The sequence below is a fragment of the Garra rufa genome, chromosome 25 (assembly GCF_049309525.1).
Source record: "Garra rufa chromosome 25, GarRuf1.0, whole genome shotgun sequence".
NCBI classification, from domain to species: domain Eukaryota; kingdom Metazoa; phylum Chordata; class Actinopteri; order Cypriniformes; family Cyprinidae; genus Garra; species Garra rufa.
Genome location: NC_133385.1, coordinates 6,321,361 through 6,343,849, shown reverse-complemented (window position 1 = coordinate 6,343,849; position 22,489 = coordinate 6,321,361). Strand labels below are relative to the sequence as shown.

At 35.3% G+C, this 22,489-nt stretch overlaps 1 protein-coding gene across 1 annotated transcript in view; it reads left to right on the top strand.

The window, feature by feature from the left end:
- Positions 1 to 9,399, top strand: part of LOC141301047 (potassium voltage-gated channel subfamily KQT member 1-like) — a 22,093-nt gene extending 12,694 nt beyond the window's left edge. Inside the window, exon 8 of the mRNA XM_073831296.1 lies at positions 9,364 to 9,399. Within this exon, the coding sequence (XP_073687397.1) occupies positions 9,364 to 9,399 (36 nt within the window). The remainder of the gene's footprint in view (positions 1 to 9,363) is intronic.
- Positions 9,400 to 22,489: the final 13,090 nt, after the last annotated feature.

Below are 22,489 nucleotides of genomic sequence, written 5' to 3'. Positions count from 1 at the left end.
ACTCCACCCTCCAAATTATAAGCTAGCAGCCACGACAACAATAACAGCCAGTGTGTTTTTCTGTCTTTAACGAGATCTGCGCGTCAGACCTGCGGCCGCCACATACGAGCAGGGCCGGTTTTTGTGTGTTCCAGTCACATGACTCCACTGTTTACTGTAGGGTGAAGGAAGAGTTCACTAAAAATGACAATTCGCTCATTTAATGTTTGTGACCCAGGACCACAAAACCAGTCAGAACTGTCAATTTTTGGAAATTGAGAGTTGAACAACGTCTTAAATCTGAATAAATAAGCTTTCCATTGATGTAAGGTTTGTTAGGATGGGATAATATTTGGCTGAGATACAACTGTTTGAAAATCTAGAATCTGAGGGTGCAAAAAAACTGAATATTGAGAAAATCGCCTTTTAAAGTTGTCCAAATGAAGTTCTTAGCCATGCATATTGTTAATCCAAAATTAAGTTTTGATATATGTATGGTAGAAAATTTACTAAATATTTTTATGGAACATGATCTTTACTTAATAACCTAATGATTTTTGGCATAAAAGAAAAGGCGACAATTTTGACCCATACCATGTATTTTTGGCTATTGCTACAAATATACCCCAGCGACTTAAGACTGGTTTTGTGGTCCAGGGTCACATTTTAGTGTTGTTTATTGCATTTATAGATTTTAATAGGTAGTTATTTGGCTATTTCGATACATAGATAGATAGTAACTGTATTGTTATATAACTGTAGTGACAGACAGTTAGTTATAATATTTATTTCAATAGATGGCTGTTAGATACAACACAATATAATATTTGGATAAATATTATTTATTATATTTATATTAATTATTTATTTATTTGCTTATTTATTTTGATAGTTCAGTTTATTTATTTATTTATTTATTTATTTATTTAAATAAATAGATATACACTACCAGTCAAAAGTTTGGACACACTTGACTTATTTTTAATTTTTAATTTTAGTCAAATATTAATTATTTAAAAAACAATACTATAATAATAATAATAATAATAATATAATATAATATAATATATATTATTATTATTATTATTATTATTTTATTTTATTTATTTATATATTTTTTAGTTGGTTTAATTTGATTTTTAAATACAAATTGTGCCAAGGTTTTTCCCATGGGAAAAAAATTATTAACTTCAGTTTTTCTTAAAAACAAACTGAGAGTCATTCCTTGGCACAATTTGTATTTGAAAATTAAATCAAATAAAATCGAATCAAATAAAATGAAATAAAAAATATATTGTATTGTTTTTTTTACATAATTAATATTTGACTAAAAAAAAATAAAACATTAAGAGTCAAGTGTGTCCAAACATTTGACTGGTAGTGTATAATTATTAATGTATTTGTATAAATATTATTTATTATATTTATATTATTTATTTATTTGATAGATAGTTAGTTCTATTTATATATCTATTTTAATAAATAGAAATATAATTATCAATGTATTTATTTCAATAGATAGACATTCATTTATTTATTTGGATTGACAGAATTAGTTATATTATGTTATATTATGTTAATAAACTGTATAACTGCAGACAGTTAGTTGTATTATTTATTTCAGTGGATAGCTGTTATATTTATTTTTAATAAATAGTTTATATTATTTATTCATTTATTTATTTTAATAAATAGATAATTATTAATTACATAATATAGAATTATTTATTTTACTTATTGCAATAGATAGACAGTCATTTATCTGTTTAGATAGATAGATAGATAGATAGATAGATAGATAGATAGATAGATAGATAGATAGATAGATAGATAGATAGATAGATAGATAGATAGATTTTATTTATTTTTTGGATATATATTATTTTTTATATTTATATTATTTATTTGGATATATTTTATTTATTTATTTAATTATTTTGATAGATAATTAGTTGTATTTATTAATTTAAATATTATAATAAATAGATATTTAGATATATAATTATTTATTTATTTATAGCCAGCTGCACGTTTATTTATTTATTTATTAACATAGATAGATAGATAGATAGATAGATAGATAGATAGATAGATAGATAGATAGATAGATAGATAGATAGATAGATAGATAGATAGATAGATAGATAGATAGATAGATTATTATATTATATTATTTATTTTGAAAGCTGTTAGATATATTATTATATAGATATATTTGGATATATATTATGTATTATATTTATATTATTTATTTGGATATATATATATATATATATATATAATTTATTTTTATAGATTGTTCTAAGTATTTATTTATTAATTTATTTTACTAAATAGTTGTATGTGTATGTGTGTGTGTATATATATATATATATATATATATAATTAGACAGTCATTTATTTATTTATTTATTTGGATACATATTTTGATAAATTCTAAAAATGAATAAATAATCTAACAAAATAATAGTAAAATTTTATTTCTCTGCGTTTCTTCTCTTTCCAGTTGCTTCCTTATATAGTTGTGTATTATGTCTATTGTTAGCTCTTTGATGAATTTCTTTATTTTGCCTCCTTTGTAAGCTGTTTTGAATAAAACTATCTGCTAAATGCATAAATATAAACATTCAGTACAGTTCCTATCTTTTCCATTCCAATTGCAGTTCAACTTCCTGTGTGTAGTGGCCAGATTCAGTTCAAGTTCACTATCCTGAACGGAAAGCGCTGCCTGAAACATCAAAACCTAAGGACGCTTGTGTTGGCCAATCAGAATGGATTACAGCTGATGACACGCGTTTGGGGATGTTGTATGAGAGAATGTGATGATGTGGTAAAAAGCTTCAGACTTTATGACCCAGGCAAGTTCACCCAGAGAAGCCCTAATGGCAGTGTGTGTGTGTGTGTGTGTGTGTGTGTGTGTGTGTGTGTGTGTGTGTGTGTGTGTGTGTGTGCGTGTGCGTGTGCGGAGGGGGTTGATGAGCCACAGTGGAGCCACTCTGGAGAAGTGAAATCACTGTAATAAGAGGGTAGTGGTTTGGCACCAATCACACACACACACACACACACACACACACACACACGCACACAGAGAGAGACGTAAGAGTGAGGTGAGGCAGGATCTTTGCCCTCTGCTCTGTTTAATTCTCACTACAGTTTTCTGACTCATTTTGGCGTCTGTTTCTGGAGTCACGTCTGCAATCATCAACTTGCAAACATTAATTTATGAGCTGCAAATGCGATGATGTTCAATTTTCCTTCACAAACATGTCCTGTAGTATTTATTTGTTTATTCACTTTTCCTTAGTCTGTTATATAATTTATTTCATAGGTAGTTGGTTATATAATTTATTTTTTATTTTTTAGTTAGTTATATAATATGTTTATTTTATATATAGCTATATTGTTTATTTTTTATTCCATAGTTAATTAGATATATAATGTGTTTGTTTCATATATAGTTAGTTATATAATTTATGTGATATAATATATAATTAAATGGTTCGTTATATAATTTGTTTATTTCATAGGTAGTTATATCATTTATCATTCATTCCATAGATAGTTTTAGTTGTACAATTTATTTGTTTTATAGATGGACGGATGGATAGACATGAATGCATAGCTAGCTAGATGGAAAGATTGATGGATGGATAGATGAATGATAGATAGATGGACGGATGGATAGATAGATAGATAGATAGATGTGAATGGATGGATGGATGGAAGGACGGACGAACAGAATTGTTAGATAGACATGAATGGATGGACGGACGGATAGCCATGAATGGATAGATGAATAAATGGATAGATTGACATAGATGGATAGATAGACGAACGGATGATAAATAGATTGATGGAAGGATAGATTGACAGATGGTTAGATGGACGGACAGATGAATGGATGATAGATAGATAGACAGACGGATAGATAGACATGAATGGAATAGATAGATGAATTGATGGACAGACGATAGATGGATGGATAGACGAACGGATGATAAATAGATGGATGGAAGGATAGATTGACATAGATGGATAGATGGACGGACAGACGAATGGATGATAGATAGATAGACAGATGGATAGATAGACATGAATGGAATAGATAGATGAATAAATGGATAGATTGACATAGATGGATAGATAGACGAACGGATGATAAATAGATTGATGGAAGGATAGATTGACAGATGGTTAGATGGACGGACAGATGAATGGATGATAGATAGATAGACAGACGGATAGATAGACATGAATGGAATAGATAGATGAATTGATGGACAGACGATAGATGGATAGATAGACGAACGGATAATAAATAGATGAATGGAAGGATAGATTGACAGATGGATGAATGGATGATAGATAGATAGACAGACGGATAGATAGACATGAATGGATAGATAGATGAATGGATGGACAGACGATAGATGGATGGATGGATGGATGGATAGATTGACATAGATGATAGATAGACGAACGGACGATAAATAGATGGATGGAAGGATAGATTGACAGATGGTTAGATGGACGGACAGATGAATGGATGATAGATAGATAGATAGATAGATAGATAGATAGATACATAGATAGATAGATAGATAGATAGATAGATAGATAGATAGATAGATAGATAGATAGATAGATAGATAGATAGACAGACGGATAGATAGACATGAATGGATAGATAGATGAATTGATGGACAGACAATAGATGGATGGATAGATAGACATGAATGGATGGATAGATTGACAGATGATAGATAGACGAACGGATGATAAATAGATGGACGGAAGGATAGATTTACATAGATGGATAGATGGACGACAGACAAATGGATGATAGATAGATAGATAGATAGATAGATAGATAGATAGACAGATAGATAGACAGATAGATAGATAGATAGATAGATAGATAGATAGATAGATAGATAGATAGATAGATAGATAGATAGATAGATAGATAGACATGAATGGATAGATAGACATGAATGGATAGATAGATGAATGGATGGACAGACGATAGATGGATGGATGGATGGATGGATGGATAGATGGATGGATGGATGGATGGATAGATAGACATGAATGGATGGATAGATTGACATAGATGGATAGATAGATGAACTGACGATAAATAGATGGACGGAAGGATAGATTGACATAGATGGATATATGGACGGACAGACAAATGGATGATAGATAGATTGATAGATGATAGATAGATAGATAGATAGATAGATAGATAGATAGATAGATAGATAGATAGATAGATAGATAGATAGATAGATAGATAGATAGATAGATAGATAGACATGAATGGATAGATAGATGAATGGATGGACAGATGATAGATAGATAGATAGACAGATAGATAGACAGACAGACAGACAGACAGACAGACAGACAGACGGATAGATAGACATGAATGGATGGACAGATGATGGATGGATGGATGGATGGATAGATAGACATGAATGGATGGATAGATTGACATGGATGGATGGATGGATGGATGGATGAATGGATGGACAGACGATAGATAGACATGAATGGATAGATAGATAAAAGGATGGATGAATGGATGGATGGACGGACAGACGATAGGTATATGGACATGAATGGATAGATGGATGGATGGATGGATGGACCAACAGATAGATTCGTTTGCATATCTGTACTAATTCGTGATCTTTAGTTAAGGGGAAGATTTTCATTTTACCTTAAAAACGTCTTGGCAAACGTCCTTTGTGTTTGTGCTGAGCGTTTATTTGAACATGTTTTTCCTCAGAGATCAGCAGCGTGAGTTTGGTTCAGGTGTTGTTCCGTCTGTATTCTCGTCTGCAGGTTAATGGACTTGTGCTGTCTGACGCTATTAAGGAAACCCCAGGACTCACTGTCTATTATATACTCCAGACAGAAAGTGCTTGCCAAATGGACGACTTCACTTATTGTTTACGCTTGTTGGCTTGTAAAGGAGTTTTGTTCCCTAATTGTGCAGCGCAGGGTAAAATGCAGCGGTGCCTGTGCGCTTAATTCATCCTCACATTGTCGGGTTGGGCTGTTAATTTGGCCGATCTGGCACGCGCCCAAAGTTCACCAGGTTCACTGACACTCGAGGCAGGAGAGGGAAGCAGCGCTCTCAAAAGCCTCTTAAAGTTTTCCTGTTTGCTGATTCAGCACAATGAAAAGTGAAGCTGTGCTCCCAAAGCTCTGTAAGCGCTGTTTAGTCATCAATACAGGAACCCAGATGTAATCCATGTAGTTCTTTAGTTTGAGGGTGAACGTTTAAGGAACAATGTGTTTATGAAAAAAAAGCTGATTAGAGCTGCATGAGTCAGTCACATACTGGTTTGATTCTTTTTAATATTATTATTGATAATATTAACAAGAATATGCGACGATTGTTTTATTTCACATTTTTTATGAGATTAAGATTTATGTTATTACTGTTATTATTAAGAAATATATCATAAAATGTAACGTTATATACTATTGTTAATATTATACCAGTAATATATTATTATACAAATGCATAATTATGTATAAATGTGTATAATATTGTGCATCTCTCTTTTTCTTTCTCACTATATAAATAATGAAGCAAATGGCTATTTTTAAATAAAGTAAAAAATCCAAGTGAATTATAATCCCACTCTTTAAATATCTCAATGATTAAATCATCCTTTGAATCATTCGTGATCTGTCATTATGCGTGTCAATACCTAATGCGTTTAAAGCACCAGTCAGCCCTTTCTCTGGATGGGAAGCTCATTTGGGGTCATCAGGAATGGCAGGAATCGCATGTTTTCCATCAGAGCCGCGGAATTGACCGAGATTTAACTATGGGCGGCACGTAGTGCCAGTGATTTCTCATTCCCCTGATTTTCCAATTTGAGAAGCATTCGATCATCCCATCCTCATATATTTCTGTTGAATGCAAAGTAATGAGCAGGCCGCTCGGAGCACAAATACGCCATTGACGTTAATTCTCAGGTTTGCGCGCATTGTTTGGGAGAATGTTCTGGGAAATAATATTCCCTTTGTGGTTTTGTCCTGGTCAGCGTGTTCCTAATGGAGATAATGACATGCAGGTATACATATTATAATAGCAGAAGTCTTGACACAACAGGCACAATAGGTTCGTTTGTCCGAGTTCCTCGGTGGCACGCAAAAACAGCACATTACTGCACGCTGGTGGAAACACTAATGCAGCCTGTAAACCAGACACTTATACGACTCCACAGTAAAAGGTAATTGTAGAACATAATGGCCTAATGGCTGTTTCGTAAAGCATTACATCACTTGCTCACCTATGGATGTGAATGGGTGCCATCAGAATGAGAGTCCAAACAGCTGATCAAAACATCACAATAATCCACAAGTAATCCACACCACTTCCAAGATGTAGATTAGTTTGTTTCCTCATCAGATTTGTAGAAATGTAGCATTACATCACTTGCTCACCAATGGAAGTGAATGGGTGCCATCAGAATGAGAGTCCAAACAGCTGATCAAAACATCACAATAATCCACAAGTAATCCACACCATTTCAAGATGTAGATGAGTTTGTTTCTTCATCACATTTGTAGAAATGTAGCATTACATCACTTGCTCACCAATGGATGTGAATGGGTGCCATCAGAATAAGATTCCAAACAGCTGATAAAAACATTACAATAATACACACCACTCCAGTCCATCAGTTAATGTCTTGTGAAGACAAAAGCTGTGTGTTTGTAAAAGTCCATAATCCATAAATGTTGTTTTTTTAGTACAAAAAAAAGTTTCATCTGAATCAGGACAGAAGCCAAAACAGTTCTAAACAAATTTGTGGGTGGATTTTGTCATGAGAGACAACAGAAGATCGACTTTTTCACTGAAAGAAGTGTTATTATGGATTATGGATTCATTTTTAGGCCAAAAGCAATGGTTTAAAGTTAAAATGTGGTAATGATGGATTTGTTTCTTACAAAAATACAGACATTACTTGATTAACTGGAGTGATGTGGATTACCTTTGGATTATTGTGATGTTTTGATCAGCTGTTTGGACTCTCATTCTGATGGCATCCATTCACATCCATTGGTGAGCAAGTGATGCAATGCTACATTTCTCCAAATCTGACGGTGAAACAAACACCTACATCTTTGATTGCCTGAGTTTTTCACTTTGTGTGAGCTATTGCTTTAATGTCTTGGTTTGTGTGATACTATTTCAACATTTCCAAGTCCTACTGGGGTCATGCTTTACATGCAACATTCATAAATGACAGGGAAAAATGGCTTTGGTTAATAGTATTTATCTAAGCCAGCATTTGCAGTTGAGGATGGGGCATTAATTCATTTGAGTAATATTTTTGCATTGGCAACACAATTTTTTTTTTAGATTTCGTAATCCCCATACAGTGTATTCGCTCTTCAAGTAGGCAACGCAAAGCATGCAGTAACCATGTATGTTGTGCAATGTCGTGCATCAATTAGGAAGTCACCAGACCATCTGTTTCAGATTGTGCTTCCCCTCATATAGAGATAAATGCTACCTGGGGAACTTGTTAAGGACGCCGTGTTCAGTCTTGTTCAGTTGACCCATAACATGTCTTGCATAAGGACTGTGTTGTTTCCTTAAAGCATATCTGATTGTACTAACAATGCTTTATTGCAAAATCTTAATGAAAACTTGTATTGTCGTCTGTTTGTTTTGTAAGTCTGTATTAAGGTGAATCAAAGTGGTTGACTGGTTGATTATTAAGGTAGACTAGTTTTTTAGTCTTTGTTATGTTACACAGTAACAGTTTATATGAAATGTTATTCTTACATATATTGTTTTGCTATTTTTAAACAAGACATATTACAGTTTGCATGGTTAAACTAATCCATAAATTCGTCTTGTGGTCTCATCCCCACTTTCCTTTCGTACATGTTTCCCACAGCTCACAAACCCGAAATCATCTCGTCTGAGACTCACTCTCTCTCTCTCTTTGTCCCTCTCTCTCTCTTTCTTTCTCCCTTGAATTGCCATCACCTTGTTTTACGTCCTTTGTAAAATTGCCCTCGTCCCCTAATTGTCTTAATTAATGTGGTGCATTTTACATGGCTGCGCAGTTTTCCCATCCCGCGGTTGTTTTGTCAGACGCATTCCTTCGTCAGTTTGTGGCAAACAGACAAAGAGGAGCTTGTTGGGGAAGTTCTCCATCTATGGCCCATGGCCGCTATTAGTTATGAGGGTCCGTGAGAAAGAGACACTCACCAAAACCTGCTTTGGCCTGAAACACAGTTTATGCAAGTACGTGAATCCAAAGTCAAACACATCGCCACAAGAGGCGCTATAGCGAACTTTAGCATAATCTGTATTCTTCTACACTCAGTTTTCTCTTTCAGATCAACAATGCCATGGGGAAGCAAACGTCTGAATAGGTTAGTTAAAGTTAGTTAAACTGTCGACTTGATTATAGCAGTTACCTGATTAATAAGTGCAGAAATTTTGAATATTTTTTTTTTTGGCACCTTACATATTTAGTACTTTTATAGCTAAATATTTCAGCGCATACTTGGGTGAATCATCACTGTAAAAAATTATCATAATTTGAATGGCAAAATACTGTAAAATTGCTTTTAATTGTTAATTTTATTAACTGTAATTTCCTTTAATAAAAGTTTTGGAAGTGCAAAAGAACAAGTCAAGTCTTCTAATTAATAGTTTAAAAAACTTTTCACTGAATTTGTTTCTTCTTAGCGAATATTTAAATAAAAACAAATACTGGAAAATGCACTAATTTGCATACATTTCCAGAACATAAATCTGAACAAAGCCAGATTCAGAATTCTTCAGAATTTAATTTTGATGATATATTAGTTTAATATTTTTATAGTGCAAATGTGTCTCTTTTTATCATTTCATAAATCAGCTGACAGAAAAAAGGAAGTTTTTAGTAATAAAATGTTGCTTAAAAGCAGGCAAATGAAATATGAACAAACCCAATAAAACTGTAAGTGCTGATGAAGAAACAAACTAATTTTGAGAAAATGGCCTATGTGTATTATAATTGAAATCAACAGATGCAGTTAGATGAAGTGCTAAAAAAAAGTCAGGCGAATAACATATGAACAAACCCTTCAGTAAAAACCTTCAGAACATAAATAGAAATAAAACTGTAAGTTTTGGTGTATGTAAGTGCTGCTGAAGTGGAGAAACAAACTCATTTTGAGAAAACTGCCTTTAAAGATGTGTATTATAATTGAAAAAAGTGCAATAAAATAAAAATAAAAAAAGACATATGAACCAACCCTTTAGTAAAAACCTTCACAATATAGCTAGAAATAAAGCTGTAAATTTTGGTGTTTGTAAGTGCTGCTAACAAATTAAATTTTGAGAAAATCACCTTTAAATGTGTATTATAACTGAAATCAACAGATGTAAATAGATAAAGTGCAATAAAATAAAAATCAGGCAAATGACATATGAACAAACCCTTCAGTTAAAAACCGTAAGAATATAGCTAGAAAAAAGCTATTTTAAGTTTTGGTGTATCTAAATGCTGCTAAATGAGAAACAAACTAATTTTGAGAAAACAGTCTTTAAAGTTATGTATTGTAAGTGATGTAAAAATCAGGCAAATGATATTTCGACAAACCCTTCTATAAAACCATCAGAATATGGATAGGAATAAAACTGTAAGTTTTGGTGTGTGTAAGTGCTTCTGAAGTGGAGAAAAAACAAATTTTAAGAAAATTGCCTTTAAACATGTATTATAATTGAAATAAACAGACGTAAATAGAAAAAGTGCAATAAAGTTAAAAATCAAGCAAATGACATATGAACAAACCCTTCTATAAAAACCTTCAGAATATGGATAGGAATAAAACTGTAAGTTCTGGTGTATGTAAGTGCTGCTGAAGTGGAGAAAAAACTCATTTTGACAAAACAGCCTTTAAAGATATGTATTTTAAGTAGTGGTGGGCCGTTATCGGCGTTAACGTGCTGCGTTAACGTGAGACTCTTATCGGGCGATAAAAAAAATATCGCAGTTAATCTATTCTCAAAGTTGGGTTGGGAGCTGCGTCTATACTACGTAAGATATGATGACTTTCACCTTGATATTTTAGCGCGGATGACGTATACCTAGTCGAATTGCACTGTAGGGGGCGAGAACGAGTCTTCAACTTCTGTGAAATTACCACATCAAATGAGACGTGCAAACATGAATGCAGCTATGAAGCCGCTTCAGGGCAGGTGCGTTGCTAGACCCTTTTTACTGGGGCACGTGAGTTATAATTTACTTTGATAATCCCGAAATAAAGACATTAAACTATATGCAACAACTGAATTGACGCTTTTAAAAGCAACGCAGTTTAATGGAAGACTATGTACGTAGAAATCCATGCCCGTGCGCGTCTGTGTATTTAACGGCAACACGCACGTCGTGCAGCCTTTTGCGCAGAAGTACTTGGTTACACAAGTTTGTATAGGTAATTATGTTATAAATGCAACTGTCAAGCAGTTTGTGATGCATTTTGGAAACAGGAGATGAGCGCCTGATCTAATGCGCCACCTGGCCCGTTCTCGAAGACTTACTTTTAGTCATTATTTGGGTAGCACACATATTCTGAATGCCTTCAGCAGAATTCAAATTAGCCATTTTAATCTAGATTAATCTAGATTAATTCCAAGATTTAATATAGATTAATCTAGATTAAAAAAATTAATCTATGCCCACCCCTAATTTTAAGTGAAATCTACAGATGTAAAAAAAAAAACAGGCAAATGATATATGAACAAACCCATCTACAAAACCTTTCAGAATATGGATAGGAATAAAACTGTAAGTTTTGGTGTATGTAAGTGCTGCTGAAGTGGAGAAAAAACTCATTTTGAGAAAACTGCCTTTAAAGATGTGTATTATAATTGAAAAAAGTGCAATAAAATAAAAATCAGGCAAATGACATATCAACAAACCCTTCTATGAAAACTTTTAGAACATGGATAGCAATAAAACTAAGTTTTGGTGTGTATAAGTGCTGCTGAAGTGGAGAAAAAACTCATTTTGACAAAACAGCCTTTAAAGATATGTATTGTAAGTGAAATCTACAGACGTAAATAGAAAAAGTGCAATAAAATAAAAATCAGGCAAATGATATATAAACAATCCCTTCTATGAAACCTTTCAAAATATGGATAGGAATAAAACTGTAAGTTTTGGTGTATGTAAGTGCTGCTGAAGTGGAGTAAAAACTCATTTTGAGAAAACTGCCTTTAAAGATGTGTATTATAATTTGAAAAAAGTGCAATAAAATAAAAATCAGGCAAATGACATATCAACAAACCCTTCTATGAAAACTTTTAGAATATGGATAGCAATAAAACTGTAAGTTTTGGTGTATGTAAGTGCTGCTGAAGTGGAGAAAAAACTCATTTAGACAAAACAGCCTTTAAAAATATGTAGTGCAATTGAAATCTACAGAAGTAAATAGACAAAGTGCAATAAAATAAAAACTTAAAGCCAAATAATAAATAAATAAAAATAAATGTAATTATTTATTTATTTTACTGTAAATTTAATTTAAATCTTTAAAACTTAAAATTGTGCTACTCTTTTAGTTGTATTTATGTATTACTTAAGTTCTGGCAACTACAGCTGCTGGTTTTATATGTAAATTTCACAGATTTTTTTTACAGTGTTGTTTCCGATATTATTGTTGCAGATGCACTTTCACTGCATGAGGCGGCAAGACGTTTGTCCCCGTTTCTGTCAACACTAAGCCTAAAAGCAATCCGATTGTAAGAGAAGCGAAACCTAAGGCATACCTGCAATGCAAGCTGCAGAAAAACATTTTTTCTTAAGCGATTGTGTGCCTCTCCGCTGGGGAAAAAAAATCTGCTAATATCAGCCCTAAACGTAGGATATTATCCGTCCAAACACGGGCCGGCTGGCGTCTTATCTTCCCAGCTGAGTGAGTCCAGTGACGGTGCTCCAGCAGCTGACAGCTGGACCATGCATCGCGCATCAGATAAGCGCTAACTGATCGCAGAGCACCCATTTCTGCATGCTGATGTCAGCTGTGGAAACTGGATTCCTCTCTGTAGCACAATGCTATCACGCTCCGCACCACAGCGCAGGGGGCCGCTGGAGGTCCTCACGCTCTCCGGGCCTCCGAGATGGCCGGGGTCGCATTTCTCCGTGGCACGCCGCAGGCACTCTATCTCTATCCCATCAAGCGCAGGGGCGCGGGAGCTGTCAGTGAGCCCCTGTGGCGAGCGCACTAAGTAGCGCCGGATAGAGTTACCGCAGTATGTCTGTCAAAGCCCCTTCCCGCCAATTTGGCCTCACTGTTTTGGTGCACTTTCACTCTTTGAATGTTTTTAAGCAGGTGATTCAGTCATATTTCATTAGTAAAACAATTATAGCTGTGCTCACTCTGAAGTTCATGAGGTGAGCTGTAAACATTACTGCATAAGTGTAATACTGCTTTAAATTGTTGTTGTTTCTCCAAAAAAAAATTTTAATTTTATGTTTCATTTAATTGCATTTTCCCCTAATTTACAGAAGACACCCACTAAGATGTAATTCAGTGTAACAATCTTGTCAGGCATATTTACAACAAAAATCAGTTTATGACATATTAAAGCAAGACACTGCAGGTGAATATTAGTTAAAGAAATAACGGTAACACTTTACAATAAGGTTCATTAGTTAAACATTAGTTAATGCATGAACGAACATGAACTAACCATGAGCAATACATTTGTTACTGTATTTTCTAACCTTTATTAACATTAGTTAACGGAAATAGAGTTATTCATTGTTTGTTCATGTTAGCTCACACTGCATTAACTAATGTTAACAAAATTTTAATAATGTATTAGTAAATGTAGAAATTAACATTAACACAGATTAATAAATGCTGTATAAGTGCAGTTCATTATTAGTTCATGTTAACTAATGTGATTAACTAATGTTAACTAATGAACCTTATTGTAAAGTGTTACCGAATTAACTAATAGTTATCACCTTGCTTACCCAGTTAATTAATTACATTGATAATTGCAAACATTTTTTGTATTACAAGTTTTCTAAAATGTTGGGTTTAAATATACAAATTAGGCATTATTTAATGAAATATGCACTAATTTGCATACATTTCTAGTACAAAAAATTATTTTGTCACGCCATAATTCAGGAAAAAAACTTAGAACAGACTGGAAACACTATATTTTTTACCATTCTTGGAAATTAGCAAATTATATATGAACAAATACCTCTGTAAAAACCTTCAGGATATAGACAAGAATATAATTTTTAATTTAGGTGTGTGTAAGTGCTACTGAAGTGGAGATTTATGGCTCAGTGTAGAAGAAAAAACTCATTTTGAGAAAACAGCCTTTAAAAAAATATGCATTGCAATTGAAATCTATTGACACAAATAGATAAAGTGCTATATAAGAACCTCTTAACAGTGTCTTTTGGATGTTTTGTTCCACTAGTCTGAAAAAGCACTGAAAAAGCCAAAAATGAAAAGCCAAAAAGCCCAAAATCTCAAACTTGACAGGTACATGGAATAATATTGTTACACTAAATGTCAATGTAACATTATTTCAACCAAATGTTGACATTTTAAGTACTTTAAGTACTTTTAACCTTAAAAGTAGACACTTTACTTACATTTAATGTGCTTTCTTTCTTTTGGTGTGGACTTCTTAATGTCTTTGATCCATTTATAATTGTTATAATTTTATAAAGATTATTATCAGTAATACAAAAAAATTTAATTATAAAAATAATTTATTTAACTGTTATAATTTTATGATTCTACAATAACAGCAATAATTATAATATCATTTTATAAAGATGACGATTATTATTATGTGGATGTGCTGTGTGGATGTGGTAATATTAGTGTAAGAGAAAGAAGGAAAGACTGTGGGGTGTGTGTGTGTGTGTGTGTGTGTGTGTGTGTATGTGTGTACCTGGTATTCATCACGTTGTGGGGACCAAATGTCCCCACAAGGATAGAAATACCAGTAGATTTTGACCTTGTGGGGACATTTCTCAGGTCCCCATGAGGAAACAGGCTTATAAATCATGCACAATGAGTTTTTTTGAGGAAGTAAAAGTGTGCACAATCTCCCGTGAGGGCGAGGTTTAGGTAGGTGTAGGGCGATAGAAAGTACGGTTTGTACAGTATGAAAACCATTACGCCTATGGAATGTCCCCATAAAACATGTAAACCCAACATGTGTGTGTGTGTGTGTGTGTGTGTGTGTGTGTGTGTGTGTGTGTGTGTGTGTGTGTGTGTGTGTGTGTGTGTGTGTGTGTGCGTGCGTGTGTACCTGGTATTCATCACGTTGTGGGGACCAAATGTATGTGCGTGTGCGTGTGTGTGTAGAAAAATTTAAATAGTGTGTACATATGAATTCTTTACAAATGTTTTATTTTTTATTCATTTATTTTTTAATGTATTAGTTGGAGCAGATAGTAAAGTAAAAGCATCAACCTGTGCTGCATACATGTTGTTTAAAACATGTATGCAGATATTGTTTAAAAATAGCAAACAACACCTGAGTTTATAAATATGATATTAGAGGTTCAAATTAGTAATTTTATTTTTTTGTAAAATCTGAGTTTCACAAGATTTTACTTTTTCTTTTTCACTTCCTCGTGTTAGTGTAGTAATACTTATCATACTGGTTTTCTATGTATTTAAACCAGTTTGACCATTTATGATGAGAATCTGTACGTTTGACTGCAAATTTCCTTGATGCTTTAAACAGGTTCAAGCTACAGTAAAACATACATAGAATATGCAAAGCAACTGAATGTTATAGCTGTTACTTGAGATATGTTCTGTGTGCTTTTAATTACAGTTAATGAGGGCGTTGTTCAATACAAATAAATATCCACCTCACCTTTGTCACTGATCCAGCCGGTTATTATTATTATTGTACGTCCCAACAGCTGAACGACAATCCAACGGCATCGCATACCTGTCATATCTGGGATTAACACCTGCTTGATTTATCAGTCTTAGCAATGGAGAAATGGTTTCAAACTGCATAGCAACACCTCGACAACCACAAAATAAAAATGTAGTTCTTTTTTTAACACTGCTTGAATGTCAGTGAAAAATGTATGATCATTCCTCAGTTCCGTTGCTTCCACAATGCTAGGATGTTCTGGGTGGTTGCTAGTGTTTTTTGGGTGGTTGCTATAGTGTTCTGGGTAGTTGTTAAGAATTGTTGGTGGTTACAAGATTGTTTCAGTGGTTATTACGTTGTTCTAGGTGGCTGCTAGGGTGTTCGGGGTAGTTGTTGGGGGTTGGGTGGTTGCTAGTGTTTTCTTCTGTGGCTGTTAGGATGTTAGGTGGTTACTAGGGTGTTCTGGATAGTTGTTAGGGTGTGTTGGGTTTCTGATAGGGATTTGGGCAGTTTTTAGTGTGTTGTATGTGTGTTTTAGTTTGTTAGGGTGTTCTAGGTGCTTGCTAGGGTGTTATCAGTGGATTCTAGGGTTTTTGGATGGTTGTTAGGGTGTTCAGTGTAGTTTTTAGGGTGTTGGGTGGTTGCTATGATTTTTGGGTTTCTGATAGGGTTTGGGTGGTTGTTAGAGTGTTGTGGGTGGTTGTTAGGGTATTCAGGGTAGTTGTTAGAGTGTTGGGTGGTTGCTATGGTTTTTGGGTTGCTACTAGGGTTTTGGGTGGTTGTTAATGTGTTGTAGGTGATTTCTAGGGTTGTTTTGGTAGTTTGCTAAGCTGTTTTGGGTAGTTGTTATGGTGTTGGGTGGCTGCTAGGGTTTTGGGCAGTTGTTGGGGTGTTGTAGGTGATTGTTAGAGTGTTGTGGGTGGTTGTTAGGGTGTTCTGGATGGTTTCTAGGGTTTTGGGTGGTTGTTAGGCTGTTCAGGGTAGTTGTAAGGGTGTTTGGTGGTTGCTATGGTTTTTGGGTTGCTGCTAGGGTTTTGGGTGGTTGTTAGGGTGTTCTAGGTACTTGCTAATGTTTTCTCATTGGTGTCTAGGGTTTTTGGGTGGTTGTTATTTTGATGTGGGTGGTCTTTATGGTGTTCTAGGTGCTTGCTAGTGTGTTCTAAGTGGTTCCTATGGTTTTTGGATGGTTGTTAGAGTGTCTTGTGTGGTTTTCTGTGTGGTTGTTAGGGTATTGGATGATTGCAAGGTTTTTGGCTGTTAGGGTGGCTGCTAGGGTGTTCTTAATGCTTGCTTGGGTGGTCTGGGTAGTTGCTAGGCGGTTGCTTAAAAGGTTCGAACTGTACCAATTATTGTTCACCGACTTTGTTCAAATCCCTAGCTATAACTCTGAGTTATAATAACAGTAAGGACTGGCTACACTGCAGTACATTTGACTTGCATTCAGATTTACGGTGACAGCGGTCCAGCGTGGGAGGCTCGGGTCCAGACCCACATCCGTTTGCCAGATAACGGTCTGAAGGAGGTCCTGACTCTCCCCCCATCATCCCATTTGTGCTGTATTTTCAACAGTTTGTTGTTTTGTTTGAAAAGCAGCTCGACGCTTATCGCTATTAAAACAAACCTGCTTCATATACGTCAACAGGCCCTTGCTCTCACTCCCGCTCTCCCTCCTACAATATTTGACCTGTCGCTGCCATTTAATTTAACAAAACCAACTCTGAGTTCATTTATAAACTAGGGCTGTACGATATTTCCTAAAAAATATATCTCAATACTTTTTGGGATTTTTTTTCGATAGCGATAATTAAACAATATTTTTTGGTCTAAATTAATATGACACTAAAACTGCCAGTCTCTGCAAGTCCCTGTTTTAATGAGTGAGTCACTGAATTACTCATTCAAACAATTCGTTCAAAACGAAAGTAGAACATTACTTTTAAATTTACAAGAAAATATCTAAATTACATTTTCAAAGAAGTAACGCAAGTTACTTTGTTTTCCCATCTTCCTTTACAATTGCTGAACATATAACTTTTGGGGTTTTGTCATTAAAAATAAATAAGTAAGTCCAGCTCAGGTAACACAATTAGTTACTTTTTTATTGAGTAGCGCAATATTGCAATGCAATACTTTCAAAAGTAACTTTCCCCAGCACTGGTTGTATAAAATCAATACAACATTTGACAATAATCATAGACAATAACTATCGCACACCCATACCACGAACATGAGCAAAACTCCCACGGAAACCCAGAGGCCGTTTTGCGGCCCGGGAGGCAGCGAGGCACGTGCCTCTGGAGGCAGCTGTTGCTTTTGGATGGCCTCCGTGTCGGAGCCTGGCCGGGGCGGGATCGGATGGATCTGGAGTCAGTGGAAATGGCGCTGCTGTTTTCCTGGTGAAGGTTTGCACAGCTGTGGGAAGCGATCCCTCCCCGGTGTGCCTGGCGGTCTCGTCGACCCTCAGAAGCCGGCTCCAAACATCACAGAAGAAAAGCGAGTCGCTGCCACCGTCCATCTGTCCGCCTGTCCCGCTGCCCTGAGAAAATAGAGTTGAAAGCCTGGTCTTCTGACGGGCCGTATTTATTTCGTTCAGCTCATAGAGACATTATTTATGCCTCTCAGAAGCGGGTGGAGGGTCTGCGCAGCTCCTGTTGTAGCGCTGGCCTCGGCTGCAGAACATGTGCAGGTTTTCTCTCACAGAGGTGGCTGGGGATGGCCTGGCTTCGTGTCGTTTGCCAAAGTGAGGACTAACCAGCCATCAGCAGACATCCATCATGCTGTTTATACAAATCCCCTCTGTTTTACGATATTCCCAAACTGGAGTTTGCACTCTTTTTGAGGAAAATGTGAGTGCAAAACTCACTGCCATCGTGATTCTTTGTTCTGTGTAGTAGTTAGAGCATTATGTGGCCAAGTCTAAGTAGTCTGGGTTTTAAGTGTTAGGTTAATTTTTTTATTTTTTAAATTTGTTTATTATTATTATTATAAATAATTTAATCATTATTATTAAATTATTATTTATAAATATTTATTAATAAATTGAATAATTTAAAAATATTGTTATTATTATTTTTTATTTATTTCATTTATTTATTTTTGGTTGCTAGGGTGTTCTAGGTATCTTATAGTGTTTTATGTGGTGGATAGGATGTTCCAGATGGTTGCTAGGTTTTGGGTGGTTGCAAGAGTTTTCGGGTGGTTTCTAGGGCTCTTTGGGTGGTTGTTAGGGTGATGTTGGTGGTTGCCAGGGTTTTTGGTAGTTGTTAGGGTAATATGGGTGGTTGCTAGGTGTTCTGGGTAGTTGTTAGGGTGTTGTGTAGTTCCTAGGGAGTATGGGTGGTTGCTAGGGTTTATCTGTGATTGTTAGGGTGTTCTGTGTAGTTGCTAGGGTGTTTTGGGTGGTTGCTAGGGTGTTGTGGGTAGTTGTTAGAATGTTGGGTGGTTACTAGGGTTTTGGGCAGTTATTAGGGTGTTGTGGGTGGTTGTTAGGGTGTTCTGTTATAGGGTGTTAGTGTTGTTCGGGTAGCTGTTAGTGCTTTTGTGTGATTGCTAAGATGTTCCGGGTGGTTGCTAGGATTTTGGGTGGTTGCAAGAGTTTTTCGGGTGGTTTCTAGGATTCTTTGAGTGCTTGCTGGGGTGTTTTGGTAGTTGTTAGGGTGTTTGGTGGTTGCTAGGAAGTATGGTGGTTGCTTGGGGGTTTGGGTGGCTGCTAAGGTTTTGGGTGGTTGTTAGGGTGTTGTAGGTGGTTGCTACAGTGTTATGGGTGGTTGTTAGGGTGTTCTAGGTGCTTGTTAATATGTTCTGGTATTTTCAATGCTTTTTGGGTGGTTGTTAGGGTAATGTTAGTGGTTTCTTGGGTTTTTGGTAGTTGTTTGGGTGATATGGGTGGTTGCTACATGTTCTGGGTAGTTGTTAGTGTGCAAGGGTGTTGTGGGTGGTTTCATAGGGTCTTCTGGGTAGTTGTTAGAGTGTTGGGTGGTTACTAGGGTTTTGGGCAGTTGCTAGGGTATTGTAGGTGATTGGGTGTTTTTGGATTCTTTGAGTGGTTGCTAGGGCGTTTTGGTAATTGTTAGGGTGTTGTAGGTGTTTGCTGTTTTTTTTTGGGGGGGGGGGGGTTGTTAGGGAGATTGGGTGGCTGCTAAGGTTTGGGGTGGTTGTTAGGGTATTGTAGGTGATTGCTAGGGTTTTTTGAGAGGTTGTTAGGGAGTTTTGGTGGCTGCTAAGGTTTTGGGCGATTGTTAGAGTGTTGTTTGGTGATTGCTAGGGTTTTTTGGGTGGTTGTTAGGGTGTTTGGGTGACTGCTAAGATTTTGGTTGTTTTTTTGGTAGTTATTAGGGTGATATGGGTGGTTGTTTTGTGTTCTGGGTAGTTGTTGTGTTGGATTTTTCTAGAGAGTGTGGGTGGTTGTTACAGATTGTTATGATTGTTGATTATTGGGCTGTTCTTTGTAGTTACTAGGGTTTTCTGGGTGGTTGTTAGGGTGTTGTAGGTGATTGCGAGAGTGTTATGAGTGGTTGTTAGGGTGTTCTGGGTAGCTGTTAGTGTTTTTGTGTGGTTGTTAGTGTGTTCCAGATGGCTGCTAAGATTTTGGGTGGTTGTTAGGGTGTTCTAGGTGGTTGCTAGAATGTTGTGGGTGGTTGTTAGGGTGTTCTAGGTACTTGCTAGCATGCTCTGATATTTGCTACGGTTTTTGGGTAGTTGCTCGGTGTTGGGTGGTTCCTAGGGAGTATGGTTGTTGTTGGAGTATGTGGTTGTTAGGGTTTGTCTGTGATTGTTAGGGTGTTCTGTGTAGTTGCTAGGGTGTTCCGGGTGGTTTTTAGGGTTGTTTTGGTGGTTGCTAGGGTGTTCTGGGTAGTTGTTAGAATGCTGTGTGGATACTAGAGTTTTGGGCAGTTAGGGTGTTGTAGGTGGTTGCTAGAGTGTTGTGGGTGGTTTTTACATTTTTTATTTTTATTTATTTATATATTTATTTATTTATATATTTTTTGTACACTAAGTTTGTATTATACAAATGTCTAATATTGTTAGTTGCGAATTATAATGATATTTAATGATATTTATGTAATTGTAATGTATTTAATTAATATCATATTAAATGTAATTTTTAATACAAAATATATTTAATTTATTCAATGTATAATAATGATAATTATTATTATTATTAATTTATCTATCAGAATAATAATTTTTCAGAGTGTAATGTTAGATAATATCAATTACTATTTAATTGCTATATTTTACTATATATTTCTATATCTTTTATGATGTTCACATTATTTTACATAATATAATTTTTCATAATGAATATATTTATATTTAAAATATATATTTTAAAAATAATTATTATTTAAAATCATCAAATATATATAAATAATTATATTCTATGATACTATTTAATATTTCTACTCTATCTTAAATGCACAAATGAATTTCCCTCTGGTCTGGTCTTTGTGCTTCCAAACTGTTCAGCATCTGTGAAATGGATCAACAGTGTGTGAAACCAATAGGAAGCGGGCAACTCTCGCTCTCTCTCTTCCTTCTCTTCTTTTCGAGCTCGTTATTGTCTGCCAGCGCTCACCAGATGTGCACGTCCACTTTATTTTGCCGTGTAAGATGCATACTTAGCATTTTGCAAGCGGCACTGATGACTTTGCAAGCTGCGAACGCTGGAAAAAGGAAAGTTGTTCTGTCTATGGCTTCCCCAGGTGTGCAGGTCCTCAGGGACACGCGGCGCGCGTTGGACAGGGCAGACCTGTATGATTTCAGCAGACTTCATTTCAAATGTTCTCCTCATTTGTCTTTTGTCTTTATAGAGTTATTCTGACACTATTCTTAGCCAGACTTCTGACTTACGGCATAAATCCCGGTCCACATCGCAGCTTATTATGAAGGGCCTACTTAGACAGAAGCTGTTGATGGCAAAGTCAGACTTTGACGTGGCTCCAGTCTGCGTCGACTCTCTTTAATTAAAGCCCTTATGTTAAAGGCTCATGGAAAACCCCACAAAAAAGAAAACGCTCATAAACTCAATATTTATATATTCGCTTCATACAGACCAGGTGCTTCATGCATGCATAATAATAAAACAACTGCATTTTCCTCTCCTGTAAATAACAGGGATGAGCAGGAGACGGAAATGTCTCTTAAAGGTGTAGATAGCCTAAAAATTAAAATTCAGCTATCATTTATGCATTTTGATTAACTTAAAACAGTCATAATTTTTATGTTAATGTCCATTTTCAAGGTTTTTTTCTATGTATTTATGACTGGACTATCACCTACATTCATATATGAAGTACATTTATGATACGTCTATGGTGTTTATTTTTTAATCATATGGATTTAGAACAACATGACAAAGAATAAAGGACATGTTAAATTTTTTGATGAACTGTCCCTTTAAGATGCATCTGTTAATGCACTGTACTTTCTTAATTCTGCAAACTCTTTTATTTTTTTTTTATTTTCCTGTCTGGACTGGTTTGAGTGATTTTAGCTTGTACCGTCCAAGTGTTTCAAATAAAAGACATGTGGCAATTACGTGTGGTAATCCATCATAAGACATTAGATAATAATACTTTAAGACGTTTATGT